Source organism: Pan paniscus, chromosome 23, assembly GCF_029289425.2.
Source record: "Pan paniscus chromosome 23, NHGRI_mPanPan1-v2.0_pri, whole genome shotgun sequence".
NCBI classification, from domain to species: domain Eukaryota; kingdom Metazoa; phylum Chordata; class Mammalia; order Primates; family Hominidae; genus Pan; species Pan paniscus.
In genome coordinates, this window is record NC_085927.1 from 35,107,936 (window position 1) to 35,131,673 (window position 23,738).

Consider the following 23,738-nt stretch of genomic DNA (forward strand, 5'->3'; position numbering starts at 1 on the left):
TGGCGCGATCTCGGCTCACTGCAACCTCCACCTCCTGGGTTCAAGCAATTCTCCTGCTTCGGCGTCCCAAGTAGCTAGGACTACAGGTGCGCAGCACCACGCCCAGCTAATTTTTGTGTTTTTAGAAGAGATGGGGTTTCACCATATTGGTCAGGCTGGTCTCGAACTCCTGATCTCAGGTGGCCCACCCACTTTGGCCCCACAAAGTTGCTGGGATTACAGGCGCGAGCCACCATGCTCGGCCATAATTGAGTCTCTTCTGCCCCCAGGTGGGAAGAGGAGGGGCCTCCTCTCTGATAGCCAGCTGACAACGGACTTCCTGCAGGCAGGCCCCAGGACCACCCCTCACCCGTCCCACCTCCACGAGCCAACTCTGCATCATTTCCCTGACTTTGTTCCCCTTTTGTGCCCAGAGCATATCTCAGCCACCTGCAGCCTCCCATTGGGTGATGTAGCTGGTGTGTGGGAGGCCTATGGGGGCCTCAGGAAGGGGTTGAAAAGGATACAGTAATTTTCAATTACTTTAACCTGCATATTTTACAAACGAGGTGAGAAATCACCTTGACTTTTTCCAAGTGTATGGGAGACCTGGGCTGGGCATCAGGATCAGATGGGGCAGGGGTGGCCCAGCAATGAGACAGATGGAAGGCAGGGGCTTGACATCCCCAGTGCGGAGATACAGCACCCCTATTGCCCACCCCTTTCTCCCCGCTGGACCCACCCCTTCCTCCCTTTCACAAGGAGAGGGCTTGTCTTGCTTTATTCTTTTTATCTTTTGAGATGGAGTGTTGCTTTGTCGCCCAGGCTGGAGTGCAGTGGCGTGATCATAGCTCACTGCAGCCTCAAACTCCTGGTCTCAAGCAATCCTCTTGCCTCAGCCTCCCAAAGCACTGGGATTGCAGGCGCACACCACCATGCCCAGCTAATTTTTAAAATGTACTTTTTGTAGAGATGAGGGTCTTGCTGTATTGCCCAGGCTTGTCTCAAACTCCTGGCCTCAAGTGATCTTCCCGCCTCAGTCTCCCAAAGTGTTGGGATTATAGGCATGAACGAGGTGCCATCCAGTCTGTTGTGCTTTTTTTTTTTTTTTGAAGCAGAGTCTCACTCTGTCACCCAGGCTGGAGTGCAATGGCTCGATCTCGGCTCATGGCAACCTCCGCCTCCCAGGTTAAAGCAATTCTCCTGCCTCAGTCTCCTGAGTAGCTGGAATTACAGGCATGTGCCACCACACCAGGATAATCTTTGTATTTTTAGTAGAGACAGGGTTTTACCATGTTGGCCAGGCTGGTCTCAACTCCTGACCTCATGATCCACCCATCTCGGCCTCCCAAAGTGCTGGGATTACAGGCGTGAGCCACCGCGCCCGGCCTGTCATGCTTTATAAATCAGTGCTTACATCATCTCATTGAACCCTAAGAATGTCATTGGGAGGTAGGTGTGGTTATTAATTCTATTTAACAGATGAAGAAACAGGCTCAGGGAGGCAACTTCACCTTCCTAGAGCCACACTGATAAGAAGTGGTAGAACTGAGACCTGAATCCATTCCCGAGTGCCATACACTCTGATGTATCCATCAAGGACCGTAAGTCACCAGGGAGATATAGATGAAAATAACATAAGCAGTTGCAGCAGAAACAACGGTAATAATAGCTGCCACTGTAGAGCTGCGGCTAAACCCCAAGCACATTATTGAGTGCTCTAGAGTTTCATCTCGACTCTACAGACAGGCAATAGTGATCCTCATATGCAGGGAGAGAAACTGAGGCCCAGAGAGCTGAAGCAAATTGCCCCAAGTGCCACAGCTCTTAAGTGATGGGACCAGGACTCATATTCAGGTCTGTCTCCAAAGCCCGTTTCTCTATATTCGTCAGCTGTTGATGCTGTGGTCGGCCAACCTAATGCCACTGCTGGTGTGGGCAGTGACTTCATTTATTAAGCATGTACTATAGTCTAGGCACCAGGCCACAAGCTGTCCATGCCTGATCTCAGTTAACACCAGCAGGCCCCTTGACTGGCTCCTGGGTAACAGGAAGGATTACAGGGAGGCTGGCTCAAGTGTGAGTCAGTGTGCCCACTCACCGTGCCCACTCCCAGGCCAAACGCAGCCCCAGGATCTGGAGTTGGGTTGATTCCAGAGGTGGGGTTCAGCTGCACTGCCAGATTCATGGCAGCCCCAGGCAGTCACTGATGTCCAAGTGACTCTTTCCGAAGCCTCACACCCATAATAACCATTTGTGCCAGGAAGCTCTTGTTATTTGCAAGTACTCCCGTACATTGTCTTGTCCAGTCCTCAGCTCCAAGAGGCTCAGAGCGGGGAAGCCAACTGCTGAGGTCACACAGCCAGCGAGGGGCAGAACTGGGATTTGACCGCAGGCCTAACTCCAAAAGGCTGCTGTTAGCCCCAACCTAGACTCAATTTTTTTTTTTTTTTTTTTTTTTGAGATGGAGTCTTGCTCTGTCACCCAGTCTGGAGCACAGTGGTGCAATCTCGGCTCACTGCAACCTCTGCCTCCATGGTTCAAGCGATTCTCCTGCCTCAGCCTCCTGAGTAGATGGGACTACAGGTGTGCTCCACCACACCCTGCTAATTTTTTAGTAGAGACGGGGTTTCACTATGTTGGCCAAGTTGGTCTCGAACTCCTGATCTCATGATCCACCCACCTCAGCCTCCCAAATTGCTAGGATTACAGGCATGAGCCACTGCGCCCGGCCCTCAAATTTTGTCTTCTATGGGGCAGAACCTAAGAGTGACAGTGAAGCAAGAATAACCCTCAGTTATAAGAGAATGAGGTTTAGCGCCAAGAGATCATTTTACCAGCTTAATTGAGAGGCAGTATTGCTCAGTGATTGCAGGCAGTAGAGTCAAGTGATAGGAGGCAGAGTGGCTGAGTTAGGCTCTTGATTTACACCACCTGGTTTCCTCTCCTAGCTCTACCACTCACTGTTTGCCTTTGGGCAAGTCACTTAACCTCTCTGTGCTTCTGTTGCCTCATCTGTAACATGGAGATAATAATGCTACCTATCTCATAAGGTTGTTGCCGGTAGTAACTGGAGTTTACTTTGCAGAAAGGGCTTAGAACAATGAGTAAAACCAAGGACGTGCAATATGAGTATTCATCATCCTCTTCTCTTGATCATTTTTTGACAAGAAGGAGGGCAACAGACAGGCTTCCAGAGCTCCGTTCCAGACACAAGATGCTGAAGACATGCTCCATAGTTGTATGGAGCAGAGAGACTTTGCAGTTACTCAATAATGGGGGTTTATTCTAAAGACATCTGTAGAAACAGGGAAATTAGAAAACTAGGCTACATGGCCACACTCAGAGAATCCAAGTGAAAGCCCTACAAAGAGGTTCATGGCAGGGGCAGGGGGCCAGGACCCAGACAGTGAACAGGCATCGTGGAGAGAGAAACTGGAGCCTGAGAGCTCCTGGGAGCTGGAGAGCTGGCTCTGTGGTCACCGCCCCCAGGAATCCACCATTAGGGGGCCTCAGCAAATGCATCCCCAAGTCTTGGCTCTCTTGGGAGGACCTTCTGGCCATTTCCTGTTGCTAGCTTCCTCTTTCCCTTGCCTTTCCGCCAGACATCTTTGATCTGCTGTCTGGATTGTAAAAGATGCTGGCTGTGCTTTTCCTACTCTGTAGACCTTACAATGTTGCTGTGTGAGGGCCACTTCCACCAGCCAGCATCCACATGTCTATGTGCCTGGAAACTCTCTCCTGTGCCTGGAGAGGTGGGAGGCAGCTATAATCTTGGGGGAATGAATACCTACTAGGAACAACCTTCATCCAATGACTAACAGGAGCTGGGGTATCAATTCCCCAGCTCCCAGCGCTCAGGTGAGAACTTTACCAAGCATTCTTTACCATTTTGGAAGTTAATGTCACCCATGGCAATGCTACATGAGTGAATGAAAATGTCTAACGCGTATTAAGTTTAATATTAACTTCCTGTCTAAATATATGCATTGTAAATAGGAATAATTCCCTAACTGCTTTCTTACATCATCTGTTTGAAGCTTTTACATACCAAAATACATATTTTTATACATTCTATCCTTATTATCCTTTTATAATACAGTTAGAGTTAGGACATTTTATTATTAATTTATTTTGAAAGCATGCATGTAGATGGGTTACATTATCAATTTTATTTCAAGAGAGTAAAAGGGCTGTTACAAAAAATTGTCATAAGAAGGGAGTGTTGTTTCTGATAGCTATGAGAACACCTTTTGATGATCTCAGAGCCTCCTTCCAGCTCTGACTCTTTTGTATCTAAAAGTTAAATATTGTTTGTCCAAGGGGAACACCAAGACCTATTCTCCTCATGGGAGCAAGAAGATGAAGTGGAGAGGAAGGTTTGAGTCCTTTCTCTCTATGTATCTGTCAGGCTATGCTGCAGTAACAAACAGCCCCCAATTCTTGGTGGTTGAAAACAACGAAACTTATTTCTCACTCATGAAAGATGTCTAGTGCTGGTCAGCCGGGGGCTTTTCTCTACAGAATCACTCAGGGACCCAGGCTGGTGTGGGCTCTGCCATTTTGCAATGTTGCCATCTCAGGACAGCAGAAGAGAAGAGAGTACTAGAAAGTGTGGCTCCTGTAATAAGATGATTTCACCTGGAAATTACGCCAGTCATGTTTGTTCAGAATCCACTGACCAGAATGAGTCACATGACACCCCCTAATTTTAAGAAGACCCAGTGATAACCCGCTCACTAATATACCCCGAATTGCCTCCCTTCCTTTCTCTGGCTCGCTTCCCCACTCCCTACTTCCTGATGCACTCTGGGATCACTTTCCAAATAAATTATATGCACCTGAACTTGTTGTCTTAGAGTCTGCTTCTGGTAGAGCCCAAATGAAGACACCCCTGCTCTTTATCATTAATTAATTCAGTCTGTCAATACATATTTTCTGAGCACCTACTATGTGCTAGATCCTATGTAGGCAATGGGGGCACGAAGATGACTGAGCCATGGCTCAGCTCTCCACGACCTAGCTCATTGGCTAGATGAGCAAACTAGCCAGGTCACATCAAAAGCCTTTGCTTTTGGGCCAGGTTCAGTGGCCCATGACTGAAACTCTAGTACTTTGGAAGGCCGAGGCAGAAAAATTGCTTGAGGCTTGGAGTTCGTGACCTACCTGGACAACACAGTAAGACCCTATCCCTAAAAAAATTTTTTAATTAGCTGTGCACAGATGTGAAAACCTGTAGTCTGAGCTACTCAGGAGGCTGAGACAGGAGGATCACTTGAGCCCAGCAGTTGGAGCCTGCATTGAGCTGTGATAGCACCACCATGCTCCAGCCTGGGCAGCAGAGCAAGACCCTATCTCAAATTTTTAAAAAGGCAAAACATGTTGAGATCATAGGAACCTATGGGCTGTAAGTTGCACCAAGGTGGGGACCCTATCTGTATCGCTCCCCACTGAGTTCATAGTTGACACATTTGCTTGAAGTAGAAATGAATAATGAATTAGTAGAAAGAAACAGGCAGGTTGCTGACGGTCTCTGTCTTGGCACCTACTTTGAGTGCGGGAGTGAAAAGAAATAAAAAGTCTTTTAAAACATTGCCATCCACACAGATGTAATAATAATGCATAGCATAAAAGCTATAGTTACTGAGCGCTTTCTATAATATTTGTAAGAGCCACTACTGAGGGCTTCACATGATTGGCTCATTTACAAAGGGTATAATTACAAATACTATAATGTCCATGGGCCAAAATATTTAATTCTTCGCAAGTGTGGGAAACTGAGGCAAGAGAAGAGAAGTAGGCTAGGCTGAAGGTTTTGGAGTCTACAAATCCTGATCTCTGAGTTCAAATCCCAGCTCTACCACTTCGTGGCTGTGAGCCTTTGGGCAAGAAAGTCTCCTCTCTGAGCCTCACTTTGCTTATCTGTAAAAATAGGAATAATAATCAAACATCTCCCTAGCATGTTTTACCACTCCTATCAGCCAGTGAAAACCCTGACTGCTTCCTCAATGAGAATAATAGGTTGGTGCAAAAGTAAATGTGGTTTTTTCCCATCAAAAGTAACGCCAAAACCCATGATTACTTTTGCACCAACCTAATACATGGTGCGGGGACCAAGTGTTGGGAACAGGCCCCCAAAATCTGGCCATAAACTGGCCCCAAAACTGGCCATAAACAAAATCTCTGCAGCACTGTGACATGTTTGTGATGGCCATGATACCCACGCTGGAAGTTTGTGGGTTTACCAGAATGAGGGCAAGGAACACCTGGCCCGCCCATGGCGGAAAATCACTTAAAGGCGTTCTTGAACCACAAACAATAACATGAGCAATCTGTGCCTTAAGGATATGCTCCTGCTGCAGATAACTAGCCAGACCCATCCCTTTATTTCAGCCCATCCCTTTGTTTACCATAAGGAATACTTTTAGTTAATCTATAATCTATAGAAACAATGCTTATCACTGGCTTGCTGTTAATAAATATGTGGGTAAATCTCTGTTCGAGGCTCTCAGCTCTGAAGGCTATGAGACCCCTGATTTCCCATTCAACACCTCCATATTTCTGTGTGTGTGTCTTTAATTCCTCTAGCGCCACTGGGTTAGGGTCTCCCTGACTGAGCTGGTCTTGGCACCAAGGACCTCATTTCTGATGGGGAAATTGAGGCCTGGAGGAGAAAAACTTCACCAAATTCCCAGAGCTCCGTAGGAAGCTTTATAGTTTAAAAGTTAAGAGCGTTTATCTTGAAGTCAGACTGATGTAAGTTCAAGCACTGGTCTTACCACTTCCTGGCTGTGTGACCTCGAACAAGTTACTTCAGCTCTATGAGCCTTAGCTTCCTAATCTGTATTAGGGGACATTAATAATACCTACTTCAAAGATAGTTGTGAGGATTGAATTAATGGAACCAGACAGTTTCAGGGCTTAATCCATAAAGCCTAGTCCTACTACTCACTAGCTGTGCAAATTTGGGCAAGTGGCTTAGTCTCTCTGAGCCTCAATTTTCTCTTTTATAAAATGGAATGATCAATAAATAAATACTTACATCTTGAGTTTGTTGGGAGGATTGAAAAAAGATGAGTATGGACAGTGCCTGACTCATGTCAAGCTCTGATACAATTGAAATGTTAGGAATTCTTTCTTATTTATAAGGACACAGCCAGGTCTTGAATCCATTCATTTACTCAACAAATATTAACTGAGGTCTATTATGGGCTGACCTGTGTCCATAAAAGATATTCCAAAGTCCTAACCCCCAGTACCTCAGAATGTGACCTTCTATTTGGAAATAGGGTCTTTACAGAAGGAACCAATTTAAAACAAAGTCATCAGGGTGAAGTTACCTAATGAAGTCACCTAAGCCAACATGACTGGTATCCTTATAAAAGCAGAAATTTAGACATAGAATCAGCCATGCACTAAGGGAAGATGATGTGAAGATACAGGGAGAAGACAGTCACGTGATTAAAGTGATGCAACTCCCATCCAAGGAACACGAACAATTACCGGCAAACACAAAGGGCTGGGAGAGACAAGGAAGGACCCTCACCTAGAACCCCTGGGAGCAGGCATGGCCCTGCTGACAGCTTGATGTCAGGCTTCCAGCCTCCAGAATTACACAACAATAAACTTCTGGGGGTTTTTTTGGGACATTTTTGTGGTAAAATACTGCATAGCATAAAATTAACCATTTTAACCATTTTTAAGAGTACAGTTCAGTGGCATTGTTATGGGACCATCACCACTATCCATCCCCAGCTTTTTCATCATCCCAAACAGAAACTCTGTACCCATTAAACAATAACTCCCCATTCCCCGCTCCTCCCAGCCCCCAGTAACCTCTATTCTACTTCCAGTCTCCATGAATTTGCCTACCCTAGGTAACTTATGTAAGTGGAATCATACAATATTTGTCCTTTTGTGTCTGGTTTATTTCACTTTGCATAACATTTTCAAACCTCATCATGTTGGAGTCAGAATTTCCTTTCTTTTTAAGGCTGAATAATATTCCATTGTATGGATAGACCACATAGTGTTTATCCATTCATCCGTTGGTGGACATTTGGGTGGTTTCCATCTTTCGGCTATTGTGAATAATGCTGCTATGAACATGGTTGTGTAAATATCTCTTCAATTCCCTGCTTTCAATTCTTTGGGGCACGTGCGCAGAAGTGGAATGGCTGGCTCATATGGTAATTCTATGTTGGATTTTTTTTTTTTTTTTTGAGACAGCCACACTGTTTTCCATAGTGGCAACACCATTTTACATTCCCAATTTCTGTTGTTTTTAAGCCACTTAGTTTGTGACACTTTATTACAGCAGCCCTGGGATTTATTTTATGTTATTAATTTATTTATTTTCTTTGAGACAGAGTTTTGCTCTTGTTGCCCAGGTTGGAGTGCAATGCCATGATCTTGGCTCACTGCATCTTCTGCCTCGTGGGTTCAAGCGATTCTCCTGCCTCAGCCTCCCAAGTAGCTGGGATTACAGGCATGTGCCACCATGCCCGGCTAATTTTGTATTTTTAGTAGAGATGGGGTTTCTCCATGTTGCTCAGGCAGGTCTCGAACTCCCAACCTCAGGTGATCCGCCCGGCTTGGCCTCCCAAAGTGCTGGGATTACAGGCGTGAGCCACTGTGCCCGGCCAGCCCTGGGATTTTAAAACAAGTACCTACTATGCGTCAGGCACTGGGCTCTGGAGATACCATGGTAAACCAGTGGGACAACTTCTTTGCTTTTGTGGTGCTTATCTTCTCATTGGAAAGACAGAAAATAAATGAGTAACAGAATGTTGGGTAGTGATGAGTGCTGCAAAAGGAAAAGCCCAGCTAGGGGGCTGGGGCATGTGTGTGTAGTGTGTGTGCATGTGTGTGCATGCATATGTGCATTAAGAAAATGAGAGACAGGGGAAAGCAGGTATACTTGACCCAGTCTCCAAGTCTCAGATTGGATCAAGACATAGCCTGGGCTGCAAGGAAGGTGTGTGCACTAAAGAAACATGAGTAAAGGCCGGGCGCGGTGGCTCACGCCTGTAATCCCAGCACTTTGGGAGGCCGAGATGGGCGGATAATGAGGTCAGGAGATCGAGACCATCCTGGCTAACACAGTGAAACACCGTCTCTACTAAAAATACAAAAAATTAGCCGGGCGTGTTGGCGGGCGCCTGTAGTCCCAGCTACTAAGGAGGCTGAAGGAGGAGAATGGTGTGAACCCGGGAGGCAGAGCTTGCAGTGAGCCGAGATCGTGCCACTGCACTCCAGCCTGGGCGACAGAGCGAGACTCCGTCTCAAAAAAAAAAAAAAAATAGAAAAGAAATGTGAGTAAAGGCTGGGCACCCATGTGGCAGCGATGGGGCCAGTGGTAGGGATCTAAGAGCAACTCACTCTAGGACAGTGGTTAAGAAACAGGCCGGGTGCAGTGGCTCATGCCTGGAATCCCGGCACTTTAGGAGGCCAAGATGGATGGATTGCCTGAGCTCAGGAGTTCGAGACCACCCTGGGCAACATGTCAAAACCCTGTCTCTAATAAGATACAACAACAAAAAAAATTTAGCTGGACCTGGTGGTGCACACCTGTAGTCCCAGCTACTGGGGAGGCTGAGGCAGGAGAATCGCTTAAACCTGGGAGGCAGAGGTTGCAGCAAGCCAAGATCACACCACTGCACTCCAGCCTGGATGACAGAGTGAGATTCCATCTCAAAAGAAAGAAAGAGAAAGAAAGAAGAGAGAGAGAGAGGGAGAGAGAGAGGGGAGAGAGAGAGAGAGAGAGAGAGAGAGAGAGAGAGAGAGAGAGAAAGAAAGAAAGAAAAAGAAAGAAAGGGAAAGAAAGAAAGAAAGAAAAGAAAGAGAAACAGCCAGGGGCCTTGAGAATAAAATGCACTCTCCATAATTGGCCTTCCTGGCCCTGCAACATCCGGCCCTGCCCACCTTGGCCACCTGGCACAGGCCCTATTTGTCACATGTCATGCTTTAGCTTTGTTAACCTGTTTTCAGGTCTTCTTGAAATACAACATGCTGGTTCCTTGTATATGGACCCTTTCTGCTTGGAACTGTCCCCCCACCCTGTTCCCAGGCTTCCTCTTCTCCATCCCTGAGGGATGCGCTACCTCCCAGGAGCTTTTCTGAAAGGCCTGGGCTGGCGTAGGTCCTCTTCCTGACACTCCCCTGGAACAGAGATTGTCACCAAGTGGATGCCCGACAAATATTTGTTGAATGAATAAATGGGTAGATGAATGAAGCCCAGACTCTGCCAAACCACCCTTCGTTACTTGTTCTTCCCCAGGCCCACTGAGATGTTCCTCTGTCTGCCATGCCTCAGGGCCTGACTGACCGTACCAGTGAACCCAGCGTACCCCTGGCCCTGGCAGCCGGACGGCTGATGCATGCAAAGCGGGCATCTCCTTGCCCAGCCGCCTGACCGCCCTGGCGCGGCCGAATCTGAAAGCTAATGACATTATTGTGCAGAGACACAATGTCTGTGGGCATTTGCTGACCCGAGCTTTGGTGAGAGCTTAATCCAGCATTCTCACCCTGCTTTTCGCAGGAGCACAGCGGTCACTCATCTTGGCACCGGCACTTCTGGGGAAGGTATAAATGCCACCTCCCGCTGGCCGAGCTTCACGGCACTCGCAGGGGCTGGTGTCACTGGTAAGATTGCCTCTCTTGCTTGTCTTCCCTTCTTTCTCTCATCCTCACCCCTGTCCGCAAGCATGGGAGCACCCAGATTCTGACAAGTGACTTTGGGCAGAGACTTCAATGCTGTTAGCCTCAGTTTTCTTTTCTGGTAACTGGGAAGGGGGTTAAAAAGCCTTCTTTATTGTAAGGATTCAAGAGAAGTTAGGTGGATCATCCAGCACAGTGCCTGGCGCACAGTGGGCATTGGGGCAGTGTTCTTTATTATTAATATTAAACAGACTATCAGCATCCTTGTTTCGCCAGTCGCTGAGGAGGAGAATGTAACTGAGGGTTTTGCAAGAATCAAACCAGTGACAGTTCAGCATTGTTTCTAGGTGGGTGAGTCAGTTTTCCTCCACATCTGCAATTAGGGGGCACCCACTCTGTGCATAGCCTCTGGGAGTGCTAGGGGATAGGATGCAGCCACGGGTATGTGACAGGTCCCAGCAACAGGTGATTTCAATGCCACTAAAGCATGGTAGAAATGACTCTAATAATGCCACAATCGCTGCCATTTGCTGCATGCTGAGTGTGTTCTAGGACCACGGCCAAGTGCTTCCGGTTTTATACATTACATAATTGAATCCTCACAACCTGTTCACAGGTATTATTAGACATCATTACTGTCCCCATTTTATAGAACAGGAAGTTAAGGCATAGGGAGAGGATGAGACCTGCCCAGAGTCTCAATTCTGGCAGGCAGCAGAGACTGCTCCTGAACTGGACCAACTGAGCTTCTTCAGTCTGTGAACACTCAGGATTGGGAAGCAATATGGCAGGACCTCAGGCACTCTGACAAGCCCAGAGGGCTGGTTTCTTGCGGGAGAGCAGTAGACTTGGCTGCCAAGGTGCTTAACTGCATTTCTTCCTCCTGGGAAACATCCAGTATTGGCCTTTCATGTGGAAGGGGCTTCTGGAAGCTGGCATTATCTCTGAAGAGGGAGGCCAGGCTTCCTCTCTTACCCCTGGGGAAACACAGCCTGGTTTGACCACCCCTCCTGCAGGAAGGGGGAAGAGGCTGACAATTTTCCAGGCTTTTCTGATGTTCTCACTAGCTAAGGCAGGTCTACCCTGCTGCCTGCCACAGTGCCTGGATTTCTACCGTCGCACCCATTTCTTCTCTTTCTTGTAATGTGGGTTCTGTATCAGATGATTTCACTAATGGGGGAGTAAAACCAGTGGCAGAGAAGAGAAATCTAGGTACCGGGATGGGGAGAGGAGTCCCAGGGAGAGGGTGGGAGAAAGAGCAGGGGAACAGGGAACTTTGTGAGTTCCTAAACTGGGCACCACCACACCACCAAATACAGCCAATGAATAGGTTTTGTTTGTTCCACACAATTTTATTTAAGAAATTACTGCATAAAGGCAGAAGTTCTGGGATTGACCATTCTATATTCTGTGTGGTATCCATTGTCTGGGGTTGAGTGTTGGGAACCCACTTGGGACCCCATTTAAGCTCTAGTTTATTACCGCTCTCTTTCTTTGAGTAGACCTCGTTTTTCCCTCCTCCTGGAGCTGGCCTGGATAGAAATAAATGAAGCTAAGGACAGAAGTTGAAGTAGCTGCTTATGGACCCCACAGCTCTGGGACAGTCTGAAACCAGGAGAAAAAGAGAATGTTTGGGGCCAGAGGGGAGCGGTCTCAAGGCCCCACAGAGTAAAAAAGCCAGTGGCCCCTCCAGGTCCTCACTGCTGCTTCCCATGTCTTCCAGGTCATTCCTGCACAGGACAGTCCACCATGGCCTCAGACCACCAGACCCAGGCGGGCAAGCCACAGTCCCTCAACCCCAAGGTGGGTACCTCTCAGAGGAGGGGGCATGCAATGCTCCTCCCCCAGACTTAGTTGCCCTTCTGTAAAATGGGCTTGGCATCTTTCTTCATGGGTACCCCCTCTCCACCCCTGCCCCTCTCTGAGACTCAGTCTCCTCTATCCACACAGTTGAGGCTGATTCTGAAAGTCCCTCCCCAGCCCATAGCTGGCATGCTGGGATTCCCAGTACCAGCCTCTGGCTTTGGAGACTTCAGTTTCTCTCTCCCTTACCTGTTTTGCCACACCCTATTGTCCACAGGGCTCCCTGAAACTGGAGCAGACCCTCATTCTCGGTCAGAGATGGGATTAGTAGATGGAAGGTGGGTGTGAGTCCTGGCTCTGCACCTGCTGTGTGATCTGGGCCAATTATTTGATCCCTCTGAGCCTCAGTTCCATCTCTATAAAAGGAGGAGTCAGATTTATTGCACAGGGAAGTTGTGAGAGCCAAAGAAACCAGGCTCAGCCTAACACCCGGCCTGGGGTGCGCATCCACCTAACACCAGCAAATAATGCCTTCTTTGATTTCTCATCCACCTGTCCACCCAAGGGCGGCAGGATCTTATCCCAACGTCAGAGGCTTGTCACACCCAGTCTGCCCTCAAACCTCTATCGAGGCGCGCCCACCTGACTGCCCTCGTGTGCCTCCCTGCTTTGGTAGCCCCGGGCACAGGTTCCTTCAGGAATGGCCCCTTTGTCTGACTCAGTGCCTCCTGGGCCAGGGAAGCCTGAGCAGATGCAGCCCCTCACCTGCTCACCCCAATCTGTCCCTTTTGGGGCTTACTTTCCAGAAGAAGGACAGACAATAAATAAATGAATATATGATTTCCAGTAGTGAGAAGTGCTACAAACAATTGTAAACTAGGGGAAGGGGCTCCTGAGAGTCACAGTGGTTGTGTTAGCTCAGGTGGTCCAGGAGGGCCTCTCTGAGGAGGTGACTTTGAGCAGACACCTGGGTCAAGTGAGGAAGCGGCTACATGAAAATTGGGGGTGCTTTGCCAGGCCGAGGTGGGAGGACTGTTTGAACCCAAAAGTTTGGGGCCAGCCTGGGCAACATAGTGAGATCCCATCTCCACAGAAAAATGAAAAATGGGGGTGAGGGTTGATGAGAGCATCCAGACAAAAGGAACAGCAGGCGCAAAGACTCCGAGGTGGGAATGAGCTGGGTGAGTTTGGAAAAAAGCAAGAAGCTCTGTCCACTAGACCTATAATGTGAGCCACATAGGTAATGCAAAATGTTCTAGTAGCCACATCATAAAAAGTAAAAAGAAATAGGTGAAATTAATTTTCATATTACATTTTATGAAACCCAATATATCCAAAAGATGAGCATGTTAATGTATAATCAATGTAAGAATTATTAGGCAGATATTTTACATTATTTTTTCCATTCTGAATTTTCAAAATATGATGTGTATGTTACACTTATAGCACAGTATAAGTAATAATATGGACTAATTACATGTGCTCAGTAGCCATATGTTACTAATGGCTGCTGTGTGGGACAGTGCAGGCTTAAAGGATTGGATAATTTGTAAAATTTTGCCCTCTACTCTATTGATTAATAACAACGCTATTGAGCTCCTGGGTCCTCTGAGCTTCTGGGCTTTCAAATGCATGGAGAAACTTCCCTTCCTCACCTGCCTACCCCTATTCAGGCGGGCACCCCAGGCCTGCTACCTCAGAAACTGCATTTGATCAAGATCCCAGTGTTATGTGCGCAGGTTAGAGTCTGCAAAGTGCTGCTTCAATTTCATCTGCATCAGACAAGTCTGGGCTTCAATTTCAGCTCTTCCACTTATTCACGTGGGATCTGTAGCATGTCTTTTAATTAACATAATTATGTCTCCCACAAGCAGCGCAAATACTATGTGCTAACCACCCACAAGCCCTGGTCTCCCCGGCCAGGGTAATAATAAACTCTAGCCCCGAACTTCCACATTCTTGAGTCCCCATTTGACAGATGAGGGACCTGAGGCCCAGAGTATTGAATTGCTTTTTAGGTTTGTGCAACTGGATGTAACAGAGGACACATTGGAGCCCTTGTCTCCTGACCCTATCTCTGGCCGAGTCAGTGACCGTAAAGGGCTGGGTCACTGACTGTTAAGGCTGGATTGAGCCCATGGAATTTGCCTCTAAGCCCTGTGCCTTTCCCTTTTTTTGTGTGGCTAATCCCAGGCCTGGGAGAGAGGGCTATGTTTACCCAGCCTGTGCTGACCATGTGGATTCTGTAGCTGCTCCGACTGAGAGTGTGCTGACCTGAGCCCATCTTTTCATGCAGGGGCAGTTTGCTGGGGAAGTGTGGCTGGAAAACCTCTGCCTCCAAAATTCTCACTGGAGGCCGGGCGTGGTGGCTCACACCTGTAATCCCAGCACTTTGGGAGGCCGAGGCAGGTGGATCACGAGGTCAGGAGATCGAGACCATCCTGGCTAACATGGTGAAACCCCCGTCTCTACTAAAAAAATACAAAAAAAAATTAGCCGGGTGTAGTGGCGGGCGCCTGTATTCCCAGCTACTCAGGAGGCTGAGGCAGGAGAATGGCATGAACCTGGGAGGCGGAGCTTGCAGTGAGCCGAGATCGCACCACTGCACTCCAGCCTGGGTGACAGAGCAAGACTGCGTCTCAAAAAAAAAAAAAAAAAAAAAAAAATCTCACAGGAACCATGAAAGGTGGCAGCTAGCCTCATGGTTAATGCTTGCATGTGGGATGTTGGGTGGGTCCCTTCACTTTGCAGAGCTTCAGTTTCCCTGATGGGGATCCCATGAGCCCCCTCCCTTGGGCTGATGAGAACATTAGGGTTGAGTGTTAGGGTTTGCAACATGCTGCTTCCATTTCAGCTGCATCAGACAAGCCTGGGCTCCAGTTTCAGCTCTGCCACTTACTGGAATCTTTACCATATCTCTTAATTAACATAATTATGTCTTAATTATGTCATAATTAGTTCTCCCACAAGCAGAGCAAATACTGTGTGCTAACCATTATGCTCCCCTGAATCCTTCTAACAAACAATATCACAAGGCAGTTTCTCTCTTTGTTTCTTTTTCTTTTTAAAAAAATTAGAAGTGGGGTCTTGTCATCTTGCCCAGGCTGGTCTGGAACTCCTGGGCTCAAGCAATCCTCCCACCTCAGCCTCCCAAAATGCTGAGATTACAGGGGTGAGCCCACCACACCTGGCCTAGGTTCTGTCTTTATTTCCCATTTTACAGATGGGGAGACTGACGCTCAGAGAGGAGAAATGCAGGCTCAAGGTCCCACGGCTGCTTATAGCCAGAGCCAGGGCTGTTTGATTTTATGTTTGATTTGTCACTCTGGAGGTGAACCCTTCAGCATCCTTTGGGTTCTCTGAGCTCCCTCCCCACGTCTACCACCCAGTTCTCACTCCTCTTCATTGTGATGAGGGTCTGAGTCTCGCTTCCTGTTGCAGATCATCATCTTTGAGCAGGAAAACTTTCAAGGCCACTCGCATGAGCTCAATGGGCCCTGCCCCAACCTGAAGGAAACTGGTGTGGAGAAGGCAGGCTCTGTCCTAGTGCAGGCTGGACCGTAAGTACCTGGGTGGCCTCTCCTGGTCAGGGACTTTGGGTGAGGTGATCAGGTTGTGGAGTGGGGGAATCTACCCTTGCTCCTGTCTGCAAATCTGGGAACCAAGTTTTGGGGTCTGGCAGCCTATGGAGATAATTCATGCTTTGCAGTCAGATACAGCTGGGTTCAAATCCAGGTTCCACCCCTTCTGGGTTGTGTGGTGTTGGACCAGGACCTTCCCCCTCTGAGCCTCAGTTTCCTCCTCTGTAGGATGAGGCTAACCATGTACTCTGGGGATGAAGGGAGAGGGTCATGTGGAAAGCCTGATACAGAGGTCAGCCACTTCCTCAAGGCAGGAAGATGGACATAGTGACTGATGAAGCTTTTAGAAGTGCCAATCTCTGGCTCCAGGAGTGTCCTCACTCCTGGGAGGTTTAAGGCTGGATGTTCCAGCCCTGCATCCACTCCCCCCTTCCCGAATCCTGACAATACTGGGTCTTTACAGATTTTTTGGCACACTTGGGGGCCAGGTCTCTATCCAAGAGAGAAGGGGAGCTGAATGGTTGACTCACCTTATGTGATGTAGCTGAGCATAGTCCTATGTGAGCCCACAGAGAGTCTGGAACACAAAACCACAGCTTCTCTGGCCACTCCTTCTCTGTAAAAGCCTCAGGATGTAGGAAAGTCCACTGGTGGCCAGTAAGTCAGATATGGCTGGAGATCCTAAGGTGACCCATACCACACCTCAAGGTTCTCAGGGAATTTTGCAGAGTTCCGTGGCCCTACATGGGTCAGAACCTGAAGATATGCAGAACACAGCTAAAGCAGTGGCCCTGCCAAGCCTTGGTCATCTGACATGCTCAGGGAATCTGTTGTGTCCAAGAGAATCCCTTTCTGGATAGCTGAGATTTGACCGTTTAAGCACGACATCTGACTTTCAGCTGCCTTTTCAAACATTGTGATGAAAAAAAATTTCCCAAAGAGATTTTACACTCTTCTGCTTTTTTAAAAAATATAACATTTAGTATTTTTACTAATTATCATTTATTTTAAAACTAAGAAGATATGGTTTAAGGCAAAAAACCGTATGACTTGTATTCACTACTCAGAAGTAACCATTATTAAGATTTTGGTAAGAATTTGGATTTCTGTGTGTGTGTGTGTGTGTGTGTGTGTATATAATCAAATCAAACTTGGATCATACTAAACATAATGTTTTATTACTCACTTTGGAAACTTTACAAGGTAGCATGAACTCTCTCCGTGTCATTAAATAGCATTTTATGTTGGTGTTTTTCAAAGTAGTTTGAGGAAAATTAGCATCAGATTCACAGAAGAGAGATGCTATAAAATGGAGGTTCTTGGGCCCCACTTAAGCCCCACTAAATCAAACTGAGCTCTGGAGCCTGGAATCTGCATTTAACAAGCTTAACTGGTGATAGTTACACCAATTACATTTGAGAACCCACATCCTATGTCATTACTTACCATGGCTTTGTAACAGTCCATGATTGAATATGCCATATCCAGGTCCTGACTGTAGGATGTTTAAGTTTTTCAGTTACTGGATATTATAAACAATGCCACAGTGAACAGACTTATTCAGATATCTGTGACCCCTTGACAACTGTTTTTGTTTGTTTGTTTGTTTTGTTTTGTTGAGACAGAGTTATAGCTCTTGTCACCCAGGCTGGAGTTCAATGGCGCGATCTCAAGTCACTGCAACCTCCGCCTCCCGGGTTCAAGCAATTCTCCTGCCTCAGCCTCCTGAGTAGCTGGGATTACAAGCATGCACCACTGTGCCTGGCTAACTTTTTGTGTTTTTAGTAGAGATGGGGTTTCACCACGTTGGCCAGGATGATCTCGAGCTACTGACCTCAGGTGATCCGCCCGCCTCGGCCTCCCAAAGTGCTGGGATTACAGGCGTGAGCCACAGCGCCCAGCCCCTTGACAACTGTTCTTTAAGGACCCATTGCCTAAAGTAGAATTGCTGGATCAAGACTACTCTTCCAAAAGAGGACAATAAACACGACCTCCTCTTTTGTTAATGACTTAGATCATTCCTCTGAACAGCCATTATTGCACATTGCTGAAATGTTCGCCTCTGCACTGGTTGGTCCCAGAATGCTAATCATTTTGAGATTTGTGCCTTCTTCCTTCTATTTTCTGCTTTCCTTTATTAGCCATGCTCGACCTGAAAGCCATCCCTTCCTCTTTAATGTACTATTTTTCTTCTAATGTGGATCTACAAAAACAGAGTTTGGGCAGAGTCTAATAACAGGAACAAGAGAAGAAACAGATCCAAAGAGAGGGGATCTGGGCACAGCGATGTTCTGGAGTCAGTTCTCAGTGGTGAAGGCTGACTGTGCTTCTCTCTTCCTAACTTCACTTGCAGCCGTGTCATATTGATAGCTTGAAATCTGCCACAGTGGGAGCATTTACACAATGGAAATTGGCAAACGCTACAAATCAAGAGTGTTAATTTTCGTTTTGTTTTTTGAGAGTTGGCTATTAACTTACCAGCATACTATTGGCTTTAGTGCGTGGCATCTATATATTGGTATTTGTTGCTGGGCCGTTATTTAGACTGCCTTCTTATTTCTTAACTGTGTCCCAGGTGGGTAAAGGCAGCACAGCACTGAGTTCTAGATAACTGAGGGGATTTTGCATTTGGATTTGCTGTGCTAAGGTTTGGGTGGGGCTATGACATCTTGCCGGGCTGGGCAAGAGTGAACCCTAGGGGTCAACATCAGTAGCCAGGATTCTGCCATGGGAAGCTTGGAGTGGAACTGACCTGCCCCCTTTCTCTCGTCTCCATGGCAGCTGGGTGGGCTATGAACAGGCCAACTGCAAGGGCGAGCAGTTTGTGTTTGAGAAGGGTGAGTACCCCCGCTGGGACTCATGGACCAGCAGCCGAAGGACGGACTCCCTCAGCTCCCTGAGGCCCATCAAAGTGGTGAGCCCCCTGCCATCACCCTACTTCCTCTCTCTGCCCATCATCCTACTTTCTGTCTCTGCCACCTTGGAGCTGGAGCTCCGGGGACCAGGAAGGAGCCCACCCCTCTAGCACTGTGCCCCTTCTGATTGGTGAGGAACCTCCTCACTGGGTGACCTTGCAAAAGTCATTTTACTTCCCTGAGCCTCAGTTTCTTCATCTGTAAAATGGGCATATTGGTATCTACTGTCCTGAGGTTCCAATATGCTTATTAGCTTGAGGGTTGTCACACTGCAACTCCAGGGGGCTCCAATCACAAGACTATGAAATGCTCCAGAGGGCACTATTCACATTCTATTTTATGTGGTTGGTGCCCACCCCCCCCCCAGGGTTGGGCAACTCCTGTCATTGCTCAATAACCAATAGCCATCAGAAATACTACAAGAAATTATGAGTTTGGGGCTGGAGGAGAAGGTGGTTTAGCTCTTCTTCAAGACTCGTGCCAGTGTGAGTTTTCAGTGCTTCTGAGATCCTGATTCTTACTAGTGTGTGAGAGTGTCAACTCTCAGGAAGGGGACAGGGCCCATCACTGCTCAGTTACACTCTCAAACCCTCCAAGCCCAGTCTAGCTCCTCCCAGGACCTACTGGAAGGCTGGAGAACACTGGACTTTGCACCCCACAGACCTGGGTTCCCAAGTTGGCTGTGCTGCTCCCAGCTGTGTGGCCTTGAGCACGTCATTTGACCTCTCTGTGCCGCGCTTTCCTCATCTGCTAAATGGCATAAGAGGATTTTATGTCTGAGGGATAAGGGTTTTATGTGTAAAGGATTAGATGAGATAACTAAGGAAAATGTCATAGGGACAGGAGGATGGGAAGAGATGTAGAAATGAAGAAAAATCAAAATATCTCAGGTGCCTATTAGAGGCACAGTTAGCCTGTGCATATGTGTGTGTACATGTGTGGGTGTGCACGTGTGTGTGCATGTGTGGGTGTGCATGTGTGTGTGTGCAAGTGTGTGTGTGTGTGCATGCATGTGTGGGTGTGGGTGTGTGTGTGCATGTGTATGTGTGTATGTGTGGGTGTTCACATGTGGGTGGGTAGGTAGATCGTAGCCACCATTTATAAAAGAGAAACTTGAGGAGGAAAAAATGACATTTCAGAATCAAACATTCCCCAAAGTGTTGCAGAGTGTCTGTTACATGAAAATGGCCCAGTAGAAACTTAACTAATGGCTGTGATCCAACAGCACTTGTCATAGACACGTAGTGGGTGCATTGGGAAGAGAGTGATGTGTGGGACATGCTGATCCCAACTCTGGGGCATGAGCATGGGGTGGGAAGGCCAACCCTGGGCCCCCTCACCCATACTCACTTCCCCCCATCCTCTGCCAATAGGACAGCCAAGAGCACAAGATCATCCTCTATGAAAACCCCAACTTCACCGGGAAGAAGATGGAAATCATAGATGACGATGTACCCAGCTTCCACGCCCATGGCTACCAGGAGAAGGTGTCATCTGTGCGGGTGCAGAGTGGCACGTAAGTGCATTGCCAGCCCTGGCTCACCCTGCCCCAGGAACTGAGACTCTGGGGTCCTAAGTCCGGCTCTGCCCTGTACACGCTGGTGATCTTGCACACATCAGTGTGCTCTGCTGACCTCTGGCTTCCCACTGGAAAGTAAATGGGAATTCTCTGCCCGTAGGTGGCTTACAGCCGCTGAATTTCTTTCTAGAGCTGCCTTTGGGGAAATGGTATGCCTTTGGAGTGGAGAAACCTTGGCCTTAACCTCAGCCCCAGTGAGCAAGACATGTATGTCAGAGGGGCAAGTTGAGGCAGAGGGAGGATTAGGTTGAGGCAGGAGGGAAGGAATGAGTTGAGTAGTCTGAAAGCTATGAGAAGCAGGAGGACCAGCCCATGCTGCCTTTGACCGCGTGTGTCCCTAAGTTTGGGAACAGGAGGTGTCATTTTCCACTGAATTGAAGTTCCTGGGCATATCGACCCTGGCCATCAGCAGTGAGGGATTTCTCATGGTAAAAAATGTGGATTCCATGGGGGTCCACAGATGAGCTTTGGGCAGCAGTGTGCTGGAAACAGCTTATACCAGCTTGTAAGAACTTTTTTTTTTTTTTAATTGAGACGGAGGCGCGCACTTTCGCCCTGGCTGGAGTGCAGTGGAACGATCTTGGCTCACTGCAACCTCCGCCTCCCAGGTTCAAGCGATTCTCCTGCCTTATCCTCCCAAGTAGCTGGGATTACAGGTGCCCACCACCAAGCTCAGCTGATTTTTTGCATTTTTAGTAGAGACAGGGTTTCACTGTGTTGGCCAGGTTAGTTTTAAACTCCTGACCTCATGATCTGCCCGTCTTGGCCTCCCAAAGTGCAGGGATTACAGGTGTGAGCCACTGCGCCTGGCCTGGAGCCAACTCTTAAATTTTCAGAATCTGTGTGAACTGGTTGACTAATCATTGGTAGCTTGAAACCAGCCACAGGGTGCATTTACAGCATAGAAATCAGCAAGTGCTGCTAATTAAGGCTCTTTCCCCACAACAGAACCAATTTAGCCAAACATACTGGCTTCTCCGGGTTTGTGAAACTCCTAAAATAGTGTGCAAAGTTCTGTGCTCCTATTCCCCTTCATTCTCTCATTCATTCGTTCATTCATTCATTCATTCAATCTGTCAGTGCTTCCATATGCCAGGCATTGTGTTAGGTGCCCAGGGTGAAGGAGATTAAAGAGATCTGGCTTCTGCCCTGTGTAGCCAACAGTCTAGAAGGGGCAACTGTTAATACTTTAAGAATCCACATGAATCTAAGCTACTTCCTTGGAGAAAAGATTCTTGAGCTGAGATCTCAAGGAACAGTAGGAATTGCAGGGGTAAAGAGGCCAAGGAAGAGTATCCCAGACAACGAGAGCAGCATGTGCAAAGGCCCTGTGGTGTGTGTGTGGGGAGCCTGGTAGGTCTGAGAAACTCTACAAAGGCCATGGTGGCTGGAATGCAGAGATGTGGGAGCATAAGAATGTGAAGTAGAGCTGGAGGTGTCCACAGAAACTGGCCAGGCAGGTCCTTGCAGGCCAGGCCTGTGTGACATTTTCTGGAGAGAAGACCAGCACTTTCATTAAGTAGCCCCTGGAAACTCTTTCATCAGAAGGCCCCTGGAACCTCCCCCAACTCTTCTTTGACCTTGTAGCTGGGCTTGGAGGTGGGATAGGACTGGAGGGAGATGGTTCAAAGGCCTGGCTTATTCTAAGCTTCAGTGAGCTTAAGATATCACCCCCTTGCTCTGACTCCAGTACAGTACAGTACAGGCCTTCAGTCAAAATTTGCTTCAGGAGGCAGTGAGCTCCCCATCAAGAGAAGGAAGAAAGCAGAGGCTCAGTGCTGGAAGGGTGGGGTGGAAAGGGTGTCCTGCTTACCCTTGGGAAGTGGCAATGGTTGGGAGGCTTCACCCTTCCTAGTGGCTTATGGATGCTCTATCTCTCTCCCCTCGCCTCTCTCTCTGTCTGCTTCTCTTCCTGTCCCCCCGGTTCACTCTCCCCTCCCCTCTGGCCCTGCAGGTGGGTTGGCTACCAGTACCCCGGCTACCGTGGGCTGCAGTACCTGCTGGAGAAGGGAGACTACAAGGACAGCAGCGACTTTGGGGCCCCTCACCCCCAGGTGCAGTCCGTGCGCCGTATCCGCGACATGCAGTGGCACCAACGTGGTGCCTTCCACCCCTCAAACTAGTGCCCTCCCCACCATGCCTCCTTCCCAGGACCCAGGTCTGCTGCCCAGGAACCCTCCAGACCTCCCAGAGAGTGAATAAAGTGTGACTTGCAACTTGTCTGCTGTGGGTCTTTGATCTCCCCTGGCAGCTGGTGTGTGTGTGTGTGTGTGTGTGTGTGTGTGAGAGAGAGAGAGAGAGAGAGAGAGAGAGAGTGACAGCGAGGGAGAAATGAGAATCAGCAAGTACCTGTGCTAGGAGTAGGGCAACAGAACCCTTATTGAGTCTTACGGTTCTGCAGCTGCTTAGCTGTGTGACCTTGGACACAGTGCCCAACCTCTCTGAGCCTTTGTTTCTTCACCTGACTTGCAATTCCCTTGCCTCTGAGCGGCTGGCTTGGTTGAGCTCCTGAGCTCCCTGTTACATGCTGGTTGCTGAGCACAGTCACTCTCAGGGGCATGAGATGGGTGCCCCAGCCCTTAAAAACATATCCACTGCCCATCGATCTCACATTATCACGTTGTCCCCTTGAGTCTGGGAGTCTTTTTGGATCTGCAAGAGAAGCCAAGAACCCTGAAACCCCCACTCCAGCCCGGAGAGGTCAGAATGCCATGTTTGTGAGTGTGATCATTCATTCATCATATGGCTGAGGGCAACTGTTAGTAATTGAAGAATCTACGCAACCTCTAAGCTACTTCAATGAGGAAGAGACTATTGAGCTGTGAGGATCTTGGCTGTAGCCAGGCTCAAGGTGATGCAACGATCTGGGAATGAAGGCTGGGTTTACACTGCTGTTCTGGGGCACTGGCCAGGGATAGAGGCTCAGGCAAGTCCTTTTGCTTTCAGAGCTTTGATGTTTCTACTCAGGAAGATGGGAGAGAAATAGTACCTTCCTAACGCGGTTGTGATGGGGCTGAAACAAGATGCTGCAGGCCTTCTGTCTTTAGACTCAGCTTTTGTTGGTTAATTTGTAGTGCAAATATCCGCTTCCTGGGTACAGCCTCTTGCCACTTTGTTTTTGGTATCTCTTGATGACATTTTAAATTTTAATGTGGTCAAACAGCAATATTTTCCTTTAGGGTTTATGCCTTTCAAATCTCCTTGAAGAAATTCTTTCTTTCT

At 48.0% G+C, this 23,738-nt stretch overlaps 1 protein-coding gene across 4 annotated transcripts in view; it reads left to right on the forward strand.

Moving 5' to 3' along the window:
- Window positions 1–22,732, forward strand: part of LOC100978249 (beta-crystallin B2) — a 39,100-nt gene extending 16,368 nt beyond the window's left edge. For 3 of the 4 annotated variants that reach the window (XM_055105450.2, XM_055105449.2, XM_055105451.2), the window contains 6 exons: window positions 10,520–10,623; window positions 12,362–12,441; window positions 15,883–16,001; window positions 18,804–18,936; window positions 20,311–20,453; window positions 22,471–22,732. In XM_055105450.2, coding sequence (XP_054961425.2) covers window positions 10,520–10,623; window positions 12,362–12,441; window positions 15,883–16,001; window positions 18,804–18,936; window positions 20,311–20,453; window positions 22,471–22,639 — 748 coding nt within the window. In that variant the 3' untranslated portion in view covers window positions 22,640–22,732. Of the gene's footprint in view, window positions 1–469; window positions 3,841–10,519; window positions 10,624–12,361; window positions 12,442–15,882; window positions 16,002–18,803; window positions 18,937–20,310; window positions 20,454–22,470 lie in introns of those variants that run through there. The other variant, XM_034948916.3, reaches the window with a different exon arrangement.
- Window positions 22,733–23,738: the final 1,006 nt, after the last annotated feature.